The sequence below is a fragment of the Gopherus evgoodei genome, chromosome 2, assembly GCF_007399415.2.
Source record: "Gopherus evgoodei ecotype Sinaloan lineage chromosome 2, rGopEvg1_v1.p, whole genome shotgun sequence".
NCBI lineage: Eukaryota > Metazoa > Chordata > Testudines > Testudinidae > Gopherus > Gopherus evgoodei.
This window is the reverse complement of record NC_044323.1, coordinates 197,641,971-197,656,746: the sequence shown is the minus strand read 5'-3', so window position 1 is coordinate 197,656,746 and position 14,776 is coordinate 197,641,971. Positions and strand designations below refer to the sequence as shown.

Here is a 14,776-nt window from a genome sequence, read left to right as displayed (position 1 = left end):
TTAATATAGATAGATAGATAGATAGATAGATAGATAGATAGATAGATAGATAGATAGATAGATTTGTCATCCATGCATACAAACATACCAGGCTATGGAGTAAGTGTGCCCTAGTATTTTGTGGGTGAGGAAGCTAATTTTGGACATAAAAGAAGGGCACAAGTGCTCAAGTTCCATAAGAGGGGTGACCCACTTGTCCCACCCCTTATTATTTTCTGATCAGATTAATTGGCAAGCCTATAATTCATATTATCCAAAGTAATTTTAACCTCCTAAAATCAGACAACAGTTCTTACACATGGACCATGTTCCATCCCAGATTAATTCTGAAGTCCAAATGCACAATGCTGGTTTTTACCCAACCTTCATGTCTTCTGCATGCAACTTTAGCATGCAAACAATCTATGTTTATGGCCACCTTTGCATGGAGTATGATTTATGGGAGTAATCCCATTGAAAACAATGGGCTTACTCATGTGAGGAGGGGTTGCCATTAGTTCTGAATTAACTCAGTTAATTATCACTGAGTGTTTATAAAGCACCATAAGTATACATGATAGTCCACAAAATAAGACCTGACTCTTGCTCTGAAAAGTTTTCAGTCTAACACAAACAAGACACAACACATCTAAACATCTAAATTTAAGTAAGGGGGAGGACATAAGAATCTATGGTGAGGAAGAATTTATGGAAGAGATGGTGCTGAGGAGCGATTTTAGATAAGAAAGAAGATGGACAAGAAGTGAGAGGGAGACTGTTCCAAGCACAAGGGGCATCATGAAGGAAGGAACAGTTTGGGAGTGAGAGAAAGAAGTAAAGGGAACAGGAAGAAAGAAAGGTAAGGGAAGAGCATACTGCATAATAGGGAATGAACAGGAAATGTAGGTGTGGGCGATACCTAGTGATAATGTGTAATTCACCGAAGGAGTTAACTAATTTAATTCTGTGCTGGTGAAAGCTCTCCACAGCTTCCAAAGGAACTAACGAGACTTACATAGCTTTTTTCCTAGAAAAGCACTTTAGAGCTTGACAGTGTTAATTGTTGCTGTGAAAAATGACATATTTTGTTAGTGAATAAAATAAAAAGTCATTTCATGTGGGGAAAGCAAGGATGACTCCCACTTACAGTCACTGTCTCCCATAACAGCCTGCTCCTGAAATTACTCTCACAAATAATCCTTATGTATATGCACACCCAAAACCATACAGAATCTAATCATATGAGGTGCAGGGGTCACTGGAGGCAATCCTTGCTGAAAAGCCCAGGAACAAGGGAGTAAATATGAATAAATCAGTGTTTGTGAATTTGATTCATGGAGGAAATAAAAGAAGAGAACCAAAAATGCAGCCCAACCCTTGGTTCGTTCTTTTTCTCCTCTGTCTGAGTGTTCCTTGGCTAAAAGGGTCCAAATACAGTATGGAGCTGATGCACTTGTTTGTATAGAGGATGTTGCCAGTTCAGAAAGAGCTATGGCTAATATCTTATTATGTTATTCAGAGGACATTTTCAGCTCAGTTATTTTTGAAGCTCAGTAAGGTGATTCATAATACACTGTTCTCTGCCTTCCTTCCAGGTCACAGTCTCAGTTCAGCAAAGGTGTCTCATGCACAGACGTTTCCCAGCTACACCTCAGAGCCGGGCGAGGAGCACCAGCAGTCCCTGTCGCTGTCTAGCAGCTATGGATTCAGCTACAGTTCAACCATCATCCAATGATACACACACAACAGATGAGCAGAGATACAATAGAGCCTGGAACCTGCCTGTAGGGCCAGGAAGCCACTTGCACCCTCAGAATCCATGAAAGACAAATTATAATGAAAACTGAGGCCTACCAGCTCCAGTCTGGTCACAGTGAACATTAAAAACTGCAGTGCAACGTCCCTGAGGCACAGGCTAAGTCTTTTATTTATTTATTTAATTTTGATTTTCTTTGGTCCATATGTAAAAACAACCAGACTGATTGCCAGGTGTAAGAAAGCAGTTGAATCCAATGAAACCTCTGCTTCACTGGACACCACCTGTTCTGGGTGGAAACATGATGACACACTCAACTTTAGATTTGTCACCCAACACTATGGTCAAGTTTGCCCATCTCCATTCCCACTCACAGCAACCACCTTTTTTATATCCAACTGATTGCCCACTGGTTCCAGTTGGTACTGGAAAAGTGCTGTCCATTAAACTGTACAGCGACTGTAGATGTTGTCCTTAGAAATAAGCAACGCTGCAATTACAAAAAGGAGTGAACATCTTTATAATCAGGCTCCCATAGCTGCCATGTTTAACTCTACATATATATTAGGAGTGGCAAGATGATGATTAGTAACATCTTGGGAAATAGAATTTGGTGCATTAAAAGTAATATTACTACCTAGCATAGCTCTCATTTTAAAAGCCTAAGGCCAATTTTTGCCTATGAATGCCATTCAGAGCTGTACATCAATATCTAAAGGGCAGAATTCAGCTCTTAGAACTGTGAAGTCTTCACATCTGCAAGATATCTAAACAAGACTGTCTACTGTTATGACAAGTATATATTTAAAAAAAGAGGAGAAACTGTTCTTCAAACAAAGGAATCTGGGTTGAATTCTTGAAAGGCAGTCTCCTTTTCTACCTTATGTTGCTAGATGTCTAGCAACCTAGCTTTAGTCTTGTGCTTCTGGTCATTGTTACTTTGATTTTTTTTTTCCCCGATTTGTGTTTTAGTCACATTATGTGTTATGTATGATTGTGGATCAATTAACCACTTAACTTGGAAAGACATGGAACAATTCTAAAGTAGGCCTTTCCATGCTTGAAAGGCATTTAAAAAAAAAACCTGCTAAGTTTGTTTAGAATCAGTAAGGGATCATGTGAAAGGCACAAATGTAGGTCTGGGCAACGAGTTTGAGCTGTCCTGAATATTTAATTTTTCAGAAGGGTGATCAATTATTTATGTGCAGCATGTGATGCTCTGAAATGCTGGAAATTGGGGGAACAAAAATCTGCTTGCTGTGTATTGTGTGAGCCTACTGTACAGTCCATTCTCTTTATGGATTGTTTGCCACAATTACCAGAGGAATTCTTGTCGTTAGTTGTCAGGACTGGCAGAAGAAGCATAACATGGAAAAGAGCAGTTGATTCTTTTTCCAATTACATGAACAGTTTTATCTATGGTAATTTAACTGAAAAATTGCTGAGTTTTTTTTTATAAAAAGGTACAAAAGAAATGTCTGCTTTGACTAAACATTTATTGATACAGTATGTTTGACTTTTCTCCAAACATTGTACAGGCTAACATATTGCAAGCTTATACACCTCAGTGAACAGCTGCTGAATGAAAAGGTTTGTGATTTGTTTGTTACAAAGTGCAGCTGATTCATTTAATCAAGGTTATTCTTTTCTTTCTTTGCCTTTCTCTTCCCAATCCGTTTTGTGTCCCTCCCCCCACCACATTCACAAATAGACTCGTCCCTTGTATAGCATATTCCAGTGGACTAACACCACAATGGAAATACGCTATCCCACGCTGTCAGCAAATTGCACCCACAATATTGCACCCATCAATAAAGCTTCACCTACACTTTTCATTTTTAAAAAGAAAATCAGGTTGATATTTTGCTTGTGGGAAAATATTTCTGTTTGTAAAAGTTACATGCAAATTTTGATACAAGAGGCCAGATCCTCAGCTGGTATAATTTGACGTAAATCCATTGTTCAAAGGAGCTGTGCCAGATTTACTTGATGATCTGGCCAAATATTTTTACTTCTTTGTAATTGCAAATGCTGCAGCTTTCCCATAACATGAAAGAAAATGTGTGTGTGTTTAATTTCCTTCGTATTTCTTGGTCTAAATGCTCTCATGTGTTTTGTGACCTCAAATTCAGATTCTCATTCATTGTGTCCCTAAGTGGTGTCAATGGTGGTCACTTCATACTTATACATATTTTGTGGTCCAAAAACTAGGGAACTGGCAGGGTGAAAAGTGAAAATGGAAGCATTAGAATTGCCATCCGGACCACATGTCCATATATTTCAGAATCCAACCTCTGAGGGTGGCCAGCAGCAGTTGCTTCTGATTATAGCACATTATGGAGATTTTATGCTTTTGTGTTGTATGGATGATATTACTGTCTGACCCCAGCTGGTGACCACCTCATATGGTGATGTATGACTGCTGATAATCTCTGTTATTTTATTCTAGCCCTTGAAACTGCAGAAACTATCTGCTGCCCCCTGAAGAAAAAAAAAGCCACTTATAGTAATCTTAGTAATTGCCTTTTTCTCCATGACATTGAAAGGCAATAATTTCCAAACCACTCATACTTTTATCAACTCTTGAACCACTCCTTGCACCTTCAGGTACAAAGCAAAAAGAAAAGAAAAAGGAGGGAAAGTAAGTCCAAAGTTAAGTTAAATTTTACCTACAGAAAACCTGATTTCTCAGACAGTGAACTAAAGGAAGTAGAGACAGATACAGCAGCACTTGCAGCATTCTATAAAGACTCATTAAAAAGAAAAAAGGACACCACAAATACAGGGATTTTCAGAAGCAGATGAGTGGACTGCATCATTTGCTTTATGTGTCACCCCAGACTGCAGGTGAAAGCGCTGAAGAGGTTTGGGTTTGTCATTCTCCAGAAGAGCTTTACACTTCCTACAAGAACTGGTAATGGCTAGTGCTAGCTGATAGCCATAGCACAAATGCTGCCTTCATAGAATTACGGTAACTCATGGCATGCGCCTGTTCTATGATATGAGTGGCTTGTCACTGAAACAAGCTTTATACAGCTTCTAATGGGGTTCTGCCAGAAGGACCCACCTTTCTGACACATAGCTGAGTTGCAGTCTAGAGCCCACCAGGGTCCATAAGGAGCCTTGGGACACAAAGAGCCCTATTCAAGTCTTAGCTTCATTCCTGTGCAACATACACAGATAAGAAGTCCACTCCTGAAGCATGAAAAAATGAACTCTGATTTCAGCTCCTGGGCTGCGTAGCGCAAGAGGGCAACAAAATGACTTCTGGTAACATGAATATATCGAATTAGCTTTGATTTACACTTTGAAAAGGACCTTTCAAATGTAAATACCCAACTTTATCTTCCTAAGACTAGTGAAGGAAACTGTTCCTGTCTCCATGTCTAGTTTTGTATTTTGTAATTTTTCCACATTTTATAGGTAATTTCTTGGAAGGGTGTGGGGGAGGAACGGCCATTGCACAAGATCAGAAGAAGAATGGAATAGAAGAGGGGATAGCAGAAAGCCATTGTTTAATTAAAGATTACATGGAGGCAGCCCCAGAAATAGAATGACTCCTTTTAGTACATCAGCCCAATTAGTGACACTTTCCTATGACAATTTACGGCACAACAAACAAATCTTACCTTCTCACATTCTCCCCACACACAGAAAAGCCTAAGGAATCAGCCTATAATTTACTAGTGGAAGGTAGCTGTGCTATCCATTATTGCATTGACACAGGTTTTACAAGTGAACTGGTTAAGATTTGATGCAGTATGTAAGTGCTTTTGGGAGATAAAGTCTTGAGCTTCTGAAATCAAGCATAGTCCTTATTCCTGACGTTATGAAAAAAAGGTGTCTGATATTTGAAATTAGTGAGCAAGTAAAACAAATTCTCTTTAGAATAAAATGAATACTAAGAAACACAGAGGAACAACAATGGTAGTTGAATGGTCCATCAATGTATATTGAATGTCCTGCAGTAGCATTAAAAATGAGTTTATGTAAGAGGCAAAACTCTCACAGGGCAATGAAGTTAATGGGAGGTGATTGGTACCCAGCACTTTTAAAAATGAAACTACTTATTTATGTGCTTAAATTTGGATTTAGGATCATACCTCTATACTTCTAGGTAAAAATCCTAACTCCATGCATGTCAGTGAAAGGTTTGCCATAAGACATCTTTCTGTAGCTTTCTTCTGCAGTTTGTTCACTATATTTGGTAGACTTTTAGAGACGATCTAGAGAAAGATGTTAAATTAATTGTAAAGAGTTTGTTTTTATTTAAAATGTTTGTTGTTTTCTTCTTTATTTTTAAATGACTATTCTTGTAGATGAAGCAGAGTTTTTCCTGTTAAGTTAACTTTGACCCTATTAGCTAACTTTTGCTTTGAGTTACAACCCATTTGAAAATAGATTTTTCTGTTGTACCTCGTAACCCTCCACTAAGCTCAATGAAGTTCAAACCCTTCTCAAACTTCACACTTCATTCTGAACAGTGTTAAGTTTTCACCATTTCCACCTTATCTTTCTGTGTAGAAAGTGTCATGAGAATGAATAGATTTGCATCTTTCTTTTGTTATAATCTTACGAGTGTCAGGGGAATTGATACATTTTACAGAGGATTTTTCATGTAGCTATTTTAGTTCTGAGCAAAGTTGTCCCTCATTTTTAATGTATGCTATATTCTTCTTGTTCTCAATATATATTTCATTGTCTTGTAACAAAAATTGCAGCAGGCATAGAAAGACAGCATAAAACTAATCCAGTCTCTTGACAATTTTACACCAGTAATGAGAACAAAGATGGCAGTTACACATCTATTGTCATGACTGTTCTTGTAGCAAGAATAAAACATGGTACAAAATAAAGCTATCCTTGTGACAACATTAATATTGGAGTCTTTTGAGCTTCCTCAGATGACAGACAACGATATCGAGCATCTACATTCTGGAGGTGCTTTTTGTAAAAGTTGCATTGCACTTTTTTAGTCTGTAGTAAGAAAAACAGTAATAAATGAAATGCACTCATCTTCAATCCTGCATTCAGCTCTGGTCCCCTCATCTCCAAAAGGACATAGTAAACAGAGCGCTCAGGGAAGGGCAACAAAAAGATAAAAAGCATGGACTGGGGTGAGGAGTCAAAACAAGGAGAGATGTAAAAGGATTAGAGTAATTTAGGACATAGGATACTGAGAGCATTGGATCCTGCAAAGTACCCTCTACTGTTGAATCCAGTGGAAACTTAGGGTACTCAACCCTCACCAAAGTGTTCAACTTCCACTGGCTTCAGTGGGAGCTGAGATTGGCACCTTCTGCTCTACTCATAGGATCAAGCTCCTACAGAACAATAATTTGTGCAGAGAGGGTCAGTCAGGTGTTCTTGTATTATGGAAAAGGGTAAATAAGAGCATCAGCACTCACATTAAAATGCATTAGTTAATCTAGATGAAAGAAACTCAGTTATAGTTGGTTTAACTTGTGGGACTCACTGATGCAAGATTTTATTGAAACAAATAATTTGGAACATTTCAGAAATGGATTAAACATTTATATGAATAAAAACAGTGTCTGCAATTATAAGTAAGAAAACGTGAGGACCCTTAGTTCTCATGATTCTGCCACAGATACACAGAAGGAGTCTAGTGAGAAATTTCCTACTTGATACATTAGTGCACAATTATGGAGGTTTTACATCTTCTGCAGGATATAGTATTAAACCTTAAAACATTTATTTTCTTGAATACCTTCTTTAACTTATGAGAAAATATGGTGTTGGCAGAGTGTACACTTAAACAGAACTGAAATATACACTACTCTTTATTAACAAATAAAAAAATGTGGCAAAATGTACTTTGATTTTAACTTAGTATGGTTAATGTGCTACTAATCATTAGTTTTTGAAGTGATTTCAAGTAGGAGTGAAAGAGATATGAAAGGTTATAAACAAAATATACTTTCTAGTGACTAAAATTTAACTTCAGCAAGTTACAATCTTTGTCTAAGCAGGTTTATCACCTACAGTCAGTTCCCAGAAACTTCAGCCCCTCTTCTCCCCTGCCCGCCCCTTGATTGAAAGATCAAGATTTCAAGAGCTCTGGCCACTTGTATCTCTCAGGTGATAGGTGCAAACGCAGCTTTCTGTTTCTGCTTATGTTTTTTAAAGTCTATTATCTCTGTTTTAAGAACCAGGAAGGCTTTCTGGGGGTACAACATACCTCATTGTGATCGGTAAGTGATTATCTCCCCTACCTGCTAGTTTGATGGCTGTGTTTACTATAAATGTACTTCCATTGTGTCTGTTCTCACCTTGCTCAATTTACATTGACAAAACCGTGAAGCAGATGAAACAATATTCCGTTGGCTGGGTTAGGCCTATGCACTGCTGGCCAAACACATTTTAAGACCATATTTCCAGCACACAGCTATAATCCTTTAGACACCACCTGTAGCTAAATCGTGCAATAATATTAATGACTGGCATGTTACCAGTTTTGATATGAAAACTTACAGGATTGCCCCAACTCACTGTTGTCATAATGAGTGTGAGACCCCCCTCAGGTGAGTTATGGTATGGGGGTACCTTCTTCCACTTGACATAGAGAGGCACCCAGGGTCTCTCAGCTATTTCCAAATTTTTTCCATAAGCACTTTCAACTTTGCTCAGTACTGGCTGTGTTACCAGAAGGTGGCTACTCCTAAAAATATGCCAATTGCCTTAGATAACTTTATAAATTTACCTCAGTATTTCTAGTATTCTAGATTATAAAGTATAGGCAGGCTAGAAAGGATTAGATTTTTAACTGGTAAATGTCTGTAAACATTGATTTCTCCGTACCCACACACACTGATGAAAAAGTATTTCCATTGATAATAGCAAAATTTATCAATAGTCACAGTACAAAAGGTGCTGTTTGTGAACTTAGATTTTGATGATTATTTTGACATATAATGTTGCTTTCATCCCCATAATTTCATGATAGAGAAAATTTAAATGAATTAAAGATAAGCTTACAAATAAACATTGATATTGTGTGTCAAAAATTACAAAAAATAAAAATTGAATCTGCCAAGCCAAAGCATAAGGGACTATTATACCATCGATACTAACAAACTTATCTTTTTAACTAAGGTAAAACTTTTATTTATTTATTTTTGAGTACCCCACATGATGGAAAAATAACAGTGCCCAGAATGCATCTTTGTATTAGACACAGTGCTAGCGGAAGGCCAGGTGGCATGATAACTGCATCATTCACTCTGAAATAGAATTCAGCTCAGTCTTGGAAGCCCTGAGGGCAGTGACTGGGTTTTGGAAATATTCAGTACAACATTTTGTTCAGAACCTTCAAAATTAGGAAATCAAACAGCAATGTGTTTCAGCAAAGTGAGGCAGATTTTACTTACTCAAAGGTCCATATTTTCCAGCATTGATTGGCTATCTAAATTTTTCCAGGTATATATCAGCTTATGGGAGGTAGACACCTGAGCTGCTTTCTTCTGAGAACTGATTAAAATATCAGGTAACATTTTCAAATGCATCTGAGTGCTTTAGGAGACTACATTCCATTTTCAGAAGTGAGTAACATCTGGTTACGAACCAAAGCTGATTCAGCACCTATCTCCTATTGATTCCAAGGCACCTAGGCATGTAACCTGCTTCCGTGCTTTTGAAAATATGACAGTTTGCCTATCCACATCTGTAGGTGCCTAAATACCATAGAAAATCTGGTCGTTAGGCACTTAAGTTTCATAGCAAGTCAGTGGTACTTATACTCTTAAATGCCTACGTCCCTTTTGAAAAATGAGACTTAGGGGCCTCAATCTTGTAGATGTTTCTGAAAATTTTACCCATCATCTAAATAATTCTATGAGCAGGGTTTAGATTGGGAGCCTGAATTATTCAGGTTGGTGTCCAACTAGACATAAAACATGCAAAAGGAAATGTGCACATTTTTAAAATTTCACAATTTCATCATTTTTAACAGCTCAGTGGTGTTAATTTCATAATTAATTAATAGCTTTAAAATAAAATTTCTCAGAACATGGACAGTGTCATCTTGCTACCTAATGATCATTAAAGATGGGAGCTAACAAATAGATTTAATTGGAGAAACAAGGCATTTGCAACTAATTGTAGCCCTGGTATAAGCATAAACAACTCCATTGAATTCAGTGGAAGTATTAAAGCCTGGGTTTCCTCTCACTTATGCCTGTGTTACTCAGTGAGGTACATGGTAACTCTGCTGGTGTCAATCAATGTCACTCTTTGGACTTCAGTGAAGCATCGCCACACGACAATCATTTAGACTAATGAGTTAAATGGAACTTCAGGGGTATAAAGTAGATATGAGAAATAATCTGCCTCATGGTTTCCAGATGTTTTAAGACTATAAGTAATCTTCACCCTAGGATCTGTTATTTGAAACAGTTTCTTTTCATAGCTCAGCCCAGACCTTTCCCCAAATCCCAAGTTCCCTGCCTGACAATCTTTCAAGCACAACCTAACATACACTTATAGCTCCCTCCTCTCCCCCTCTCAGCAACAAACCCTCCAGACATTACTTCACACCTCCAACTACTAGCGGACAAAATGCGCTCTGCTGGGCAGGAGAGAAAGGAATAGCCAAGAGGAACAGAAAGTGGGAAGTTATGATGGAGGCCTTGTCAGGATGCAGATTCGTTATTCTCTTTAAAACACATTTTTTTAAGAATAAAGAGAGCTAAAGGAAATATTTCAATATAGCATCTCAATTCTCTGCTATACTATCTATCCAAAGCACCTTAAAGTGGGAGTTCAATCCTCTTTCTATTTTTCGTGAACCAGGAAGACGGCTCTCTCTGTAGGGTGAAGTGCTGCCAGAATAGGCCAATTTCAGACACTATTTTACTTTGGAGGACTCCATTTTTCAAGAGACGTATTTAAGTTTAAAAGGTTTCATAATGCCATCAATTACAGGACTTCTTTAAACATAAACGTCTCTCTCCTTGTATACTACATGCATGCATACAACTAGCCATAGCACATTTAATGTGTCACTGAAGAAAAGTCATTTTTTTTCCTTTCTTAAAAGCTGCTATCAATATAATTTCAGTTTTCTGCTAAGAGTTCCCTTAATTAAAGATTAACAAATTAAATATCTCTTTTGTTTAATGAAAATATGCTTTATCCTGTAAGCTTTATTTATTTAAGTAATGTTTCCAGAGCCTGGGGTTGTTTGATTGTTTAAAAATAAGTAATGCTGTAACAGCCTTCCGTAAATTCCATAATCTGGTTGCTGTTTGGGGATTATTATTATCTTGGTGGGACATTGACTTTTTTAAAACTGTTTTAAGCCGTAGAGAGAAATCACACTTATTTCAATCATTTTCAGTGTTTATCATTGCTATTTTACTGTTCAAAAGAGATTGAAAAATTTAGTTGCATACTTTTGCCCTAGAGGAAATAAGCACCTGTAAAAGGAATTGCATTTCTTACATTTGCTAAGGATGTAATTTGGTCTTCTTATGTGAAATTCTGAGCTTGATCATCTAAGTCATAAATAGTGCCCTATGAGCTGTCTGACTTCAGAGTGGGTACCTAAAACACTAATTTAAAACAATGCAAATTCTGCACAGACAGTTCCTCAAGCCACACTCATACATTTTAAGGGGTTTTAAATCCCACTCCCCTAACTACTGTGCTTAGATTCTTCACCTACAGTGATTGCCATTAAAAAAAAATCAGCACTAGCCAGCAGTTACTCCACAGTGGTAGCAAAGTTTTTCCCTATATTTAGAAAAGAAACTGTCTGTTGGCAATGTTGATGTATTAATGACAACTTGTGCATGCGTGTGTCCGTCCGTCCATCCAAGCCAGGCTCTTTAGTCTTAAGAGATTTTTGTAATTTACTGATTTTGCTGCCAGCAAGGTTGTATTTTCAGTGGTTTCATCTGGGGTTCAGCTGCTGTTCACTGATATAGCTTTATGATAACGGTACAAAATTAAGCTGTTGCTTGGTCTGTTTATTGGAAAGGATTAATATATTACTTTTATTATGCTATGTGTGATATGTTGACACAATTTTCCCTGTATACTGTCTTCGTAGAAGCAAAACATCTATGGAATTTGAATTAAAATAGATTAAACAAAATGCCAAGATGTTCAGTATAGATTTTTTTCCCCTAAAATCTGGAAAATGTTCAATTATTTTGAAAAAAAATGTACACAGAAATGTTATAATGGCCTCATATAGCATGTCAAGGAAATATCAAGGACACTTACCAAAAACAAACCAAAATAAACTGATCTTATAGTATTCAAGTTAAAAAAAAATCCTCAATTTTTTCACCTGCAGTAAAAACAACTTTTTAAACTAGTATGGATGCACTACGAGTGAAAAATCTTCTTCTAAAAAGATTGGGGGGGCACTACCATCTTTGTGGTTATTATATCTTGAGGCATCCGGAGCTCTGACTGGGAAACATAAAGCTAGTGGAATTCATTATACTAACAGCTTGTCATTTGAATATAAATAGGATCACCAGATCTAGGTTAGAGAAAAGGCCCACTGATACAGGGTTTTACTTGTAATACTGTGCACAATTTGCAATGATCTGGTATGATGTGATAACTCAGGTTAAGAAAAAACACCCCAACTTATTAATAGTACATTTCTGTGTATCCTCATCAATATGATGCAATTTCATCGTTCATGTGCTAACATTTCCTAAATCTTTCAGTCAGTGGAGAAAAATAAAAGTACCCCTTTTAATATAGGTATTTGTTGAGGAGTACACAGATCCCCCCCCAAAAAAATAGAGATGTTTTCTAGTGGTGTTTAACATTCTAAAACAATGAAACTCTACAATGCTAGGTTCGAATGAATTTTTAGTCTTGCAACACTTCAATGTAGCTGAAGTGTAAGCTAGCTGCACAATGCTATGATTCTCCTCAGTAGCTTGGGACACCCATGTCCACATAATGACCAGAAGAATCTAGACCACTGCTTTCTTATTCACATGAAAACAGCCTTCTGTCGGAAGAGGCTAATTATAATAAAATAATAAAACTTTTCGCTTTCAGGCGGCTGTCAATCCTCTTTCCCTGCCAAACTCAATGGAACTGGTAACTAATGCTTAGTCAGAATGACGTAAACTTTTTTCCCTTTCCAGAAATACTCAAGTTCAATACCACTTTCACTAATGTTTAAAGATAAAGGGAGCACCTGGCCAAGCAGACGACTAATCAGTCTGACATACCGTATACAGTATGTTGAGGCACTATAGTATGCAGCCATATGTGACTATTAGTCTTCATGATAGCACTTACTTACCTGGATTCCTCCCACATGTTAAAGTGACTGTCCTGAGCACGCCTAGAGACATTCCACTAAAAGCACTTGTGTAAAGGGCCGACAGGATGCATAGACCCTAATTCTCAGGTCTGCTTTCTGGTTTGTTTGTTTGTTTGTTTCTATTTTTGTGCATTTTCTTCTGCAGGTTCCTGCAGAATATATACACATATATGTGTGTGTATGTATACATAACATTTTGTAAGTGTTCTTAATCATGCTTTTTTCTTCTGCTTTGCCTCATTTATTCCTGTATCCTCCTTGTTCTCATTTTTTTTGTGCAGCCAAACCTTATAATAAATTATTATTAAATATAACTTGTCAGTGACTGAGTCTTTGTGTTTTGTTTCCACCTGAGTGTGCTGCTGTGCCTCAGGGCCAGATTTCTATCTTTTTCTCAACCATAAGGACCTGAATGGCTGCTTGAACATCATGTGTGGCCATTGAGAGGGAGGGATGGTGGGCTCCTATGAACCCTTCTTATTCTGGGCAAGAGGAAACCTGATGTATTTGATCCTATCACTTCACATGCAGGTATTATGTTACCAGATGGCAAAAACAGTTTCATTCTGCTGCCACTCTGTAAAGCACACAGTATAAAGTGCCACTGCAGATGTTAAATACCTGGATCTAGACAGAAAAGAACACATTTTCCCTCTGCTTCAGTCGTTCATATAAACTTTCAGGATCAGATTCAGACCTGGTGTAGGCAGATGCAGCTCCAGTGCCATGGGAGGTACACCAGCTCTGAATTTGGCCTCTTAATTTATTCCCTCCCTCCCTGCCTAAAATATTGCTTAAAATGTAGTTAAAGCCTTAGAAGATGTAAATTATAGACAAACAAATAATCTCTTGCTGCACTGATAAATCAAAGTCACTTAGCTGATGGAGACTAAAAAAATAAAGGTCAGTCTGGTACAAAGGAGAATAAAGCCTATGATCCAAAGCCTGTACTTCTACATTGGTTACTTTATTCAGACGTGAGAAGGAAACTCATGCTCTTGTCTTAGGTTTGCGTGAGAAGTCTCTGTAGTTGATATAAATCTCGTGCATCTCCCCAGATACTGATGCTACTCCTCTTCCGCTGTTTGGTGTGCCACGAAAGTTGGATCTTCCATAACTGTTACTGGGCTAGAAGAACATAAAGCCGTTAAAAAATGTCAACAGTGAACTGCAAATCAGTGGTTCATTAGATAGCCACACTTTATTTAATCCAAGGAGATGCTCATAATCGAACTAAAGCTCAAGAGCTCCTGTTAGTGTTGGGCTCTGGATGCCCTCAGAACAACAGTAATAGGAATGTCAGAAAAATGAAGAAAAGCTGTTTGAGCTCAGATCTCATTTACAGCACTAGACGATAACGCAGTAGTGAAGGTAAGGTTGGAGAGAACAGAGATGGGAAGAGGAACCTGGAACAAGTTGGTGCTTTTAGTATTCTGAACATTTCAACAGTTCCAGAGTTTTCTCAAAACATCTAGGATAGGCCTGACAAGCGATTAAAAAAAAAAAATCACATGGTTAAAAAAATAGAGTATTATAAAACCATTTATTTAAATATTTTTGATGTTTTCCACATTTTCAAATATATTGATTTCAATTTCAGTGCATAACGCTCACTTTATTTTTTATTAATTTTTGTACTGTAAAAATAAAAAAAATTCAATTCACTTAATACAAGTACTGTAGTGCAATATCTTTATCATGAAAGTTGAACTTACAAATGA

General features: G+C 37.3%; 2 protein-coding genes across 3 annotated transcripts in view; one reads left to right on the top strand and one right to left on the bottom strand.

Moving 5' to 3' along the window:
• Positions 1-1,827, top strand: part of DOK6 (docking protein 6) — a 435,288-nt gene extending 433,461 nt beyond the window's left edge. The window contains exon 9 of one of the 2 annotated variants that reach the window (XM_030552667.1): positions 1,575-1,827. In XM_030552667.1, the coding sequence (XP_030408527.1) occupies positions 1,575-1,802 (228 nt within the window). In that variant the 3' untranslated portion in view covers positions 1,803-1,827. The remainder of the gene's footprint in view (positions 1-1,574) is intronic. The other variant, XM_030552666.1, reaches the window with a different exon arrangement.
• A 17-nt stretch (positions 1,828-1,844) lies between these two features.
• Positions 1,845-14,776, bottom strand: part of CD226 (CD226 molecule) — a 76,100-nt gene continuing 63,168 nt past the window's right edge. The window contains exon 7 of the mRNA XM_030552665.1: positions 1,845-14,183. Within this exon, the coding sequence (XP_030408525.1) occupies positions 14,046-14,183 (138 nt within the window). The 3' untranslated portion in view covers positions 1,845-14,045. The remainder of the gene's footprint in view (positions 14,184-14,776) is intronic.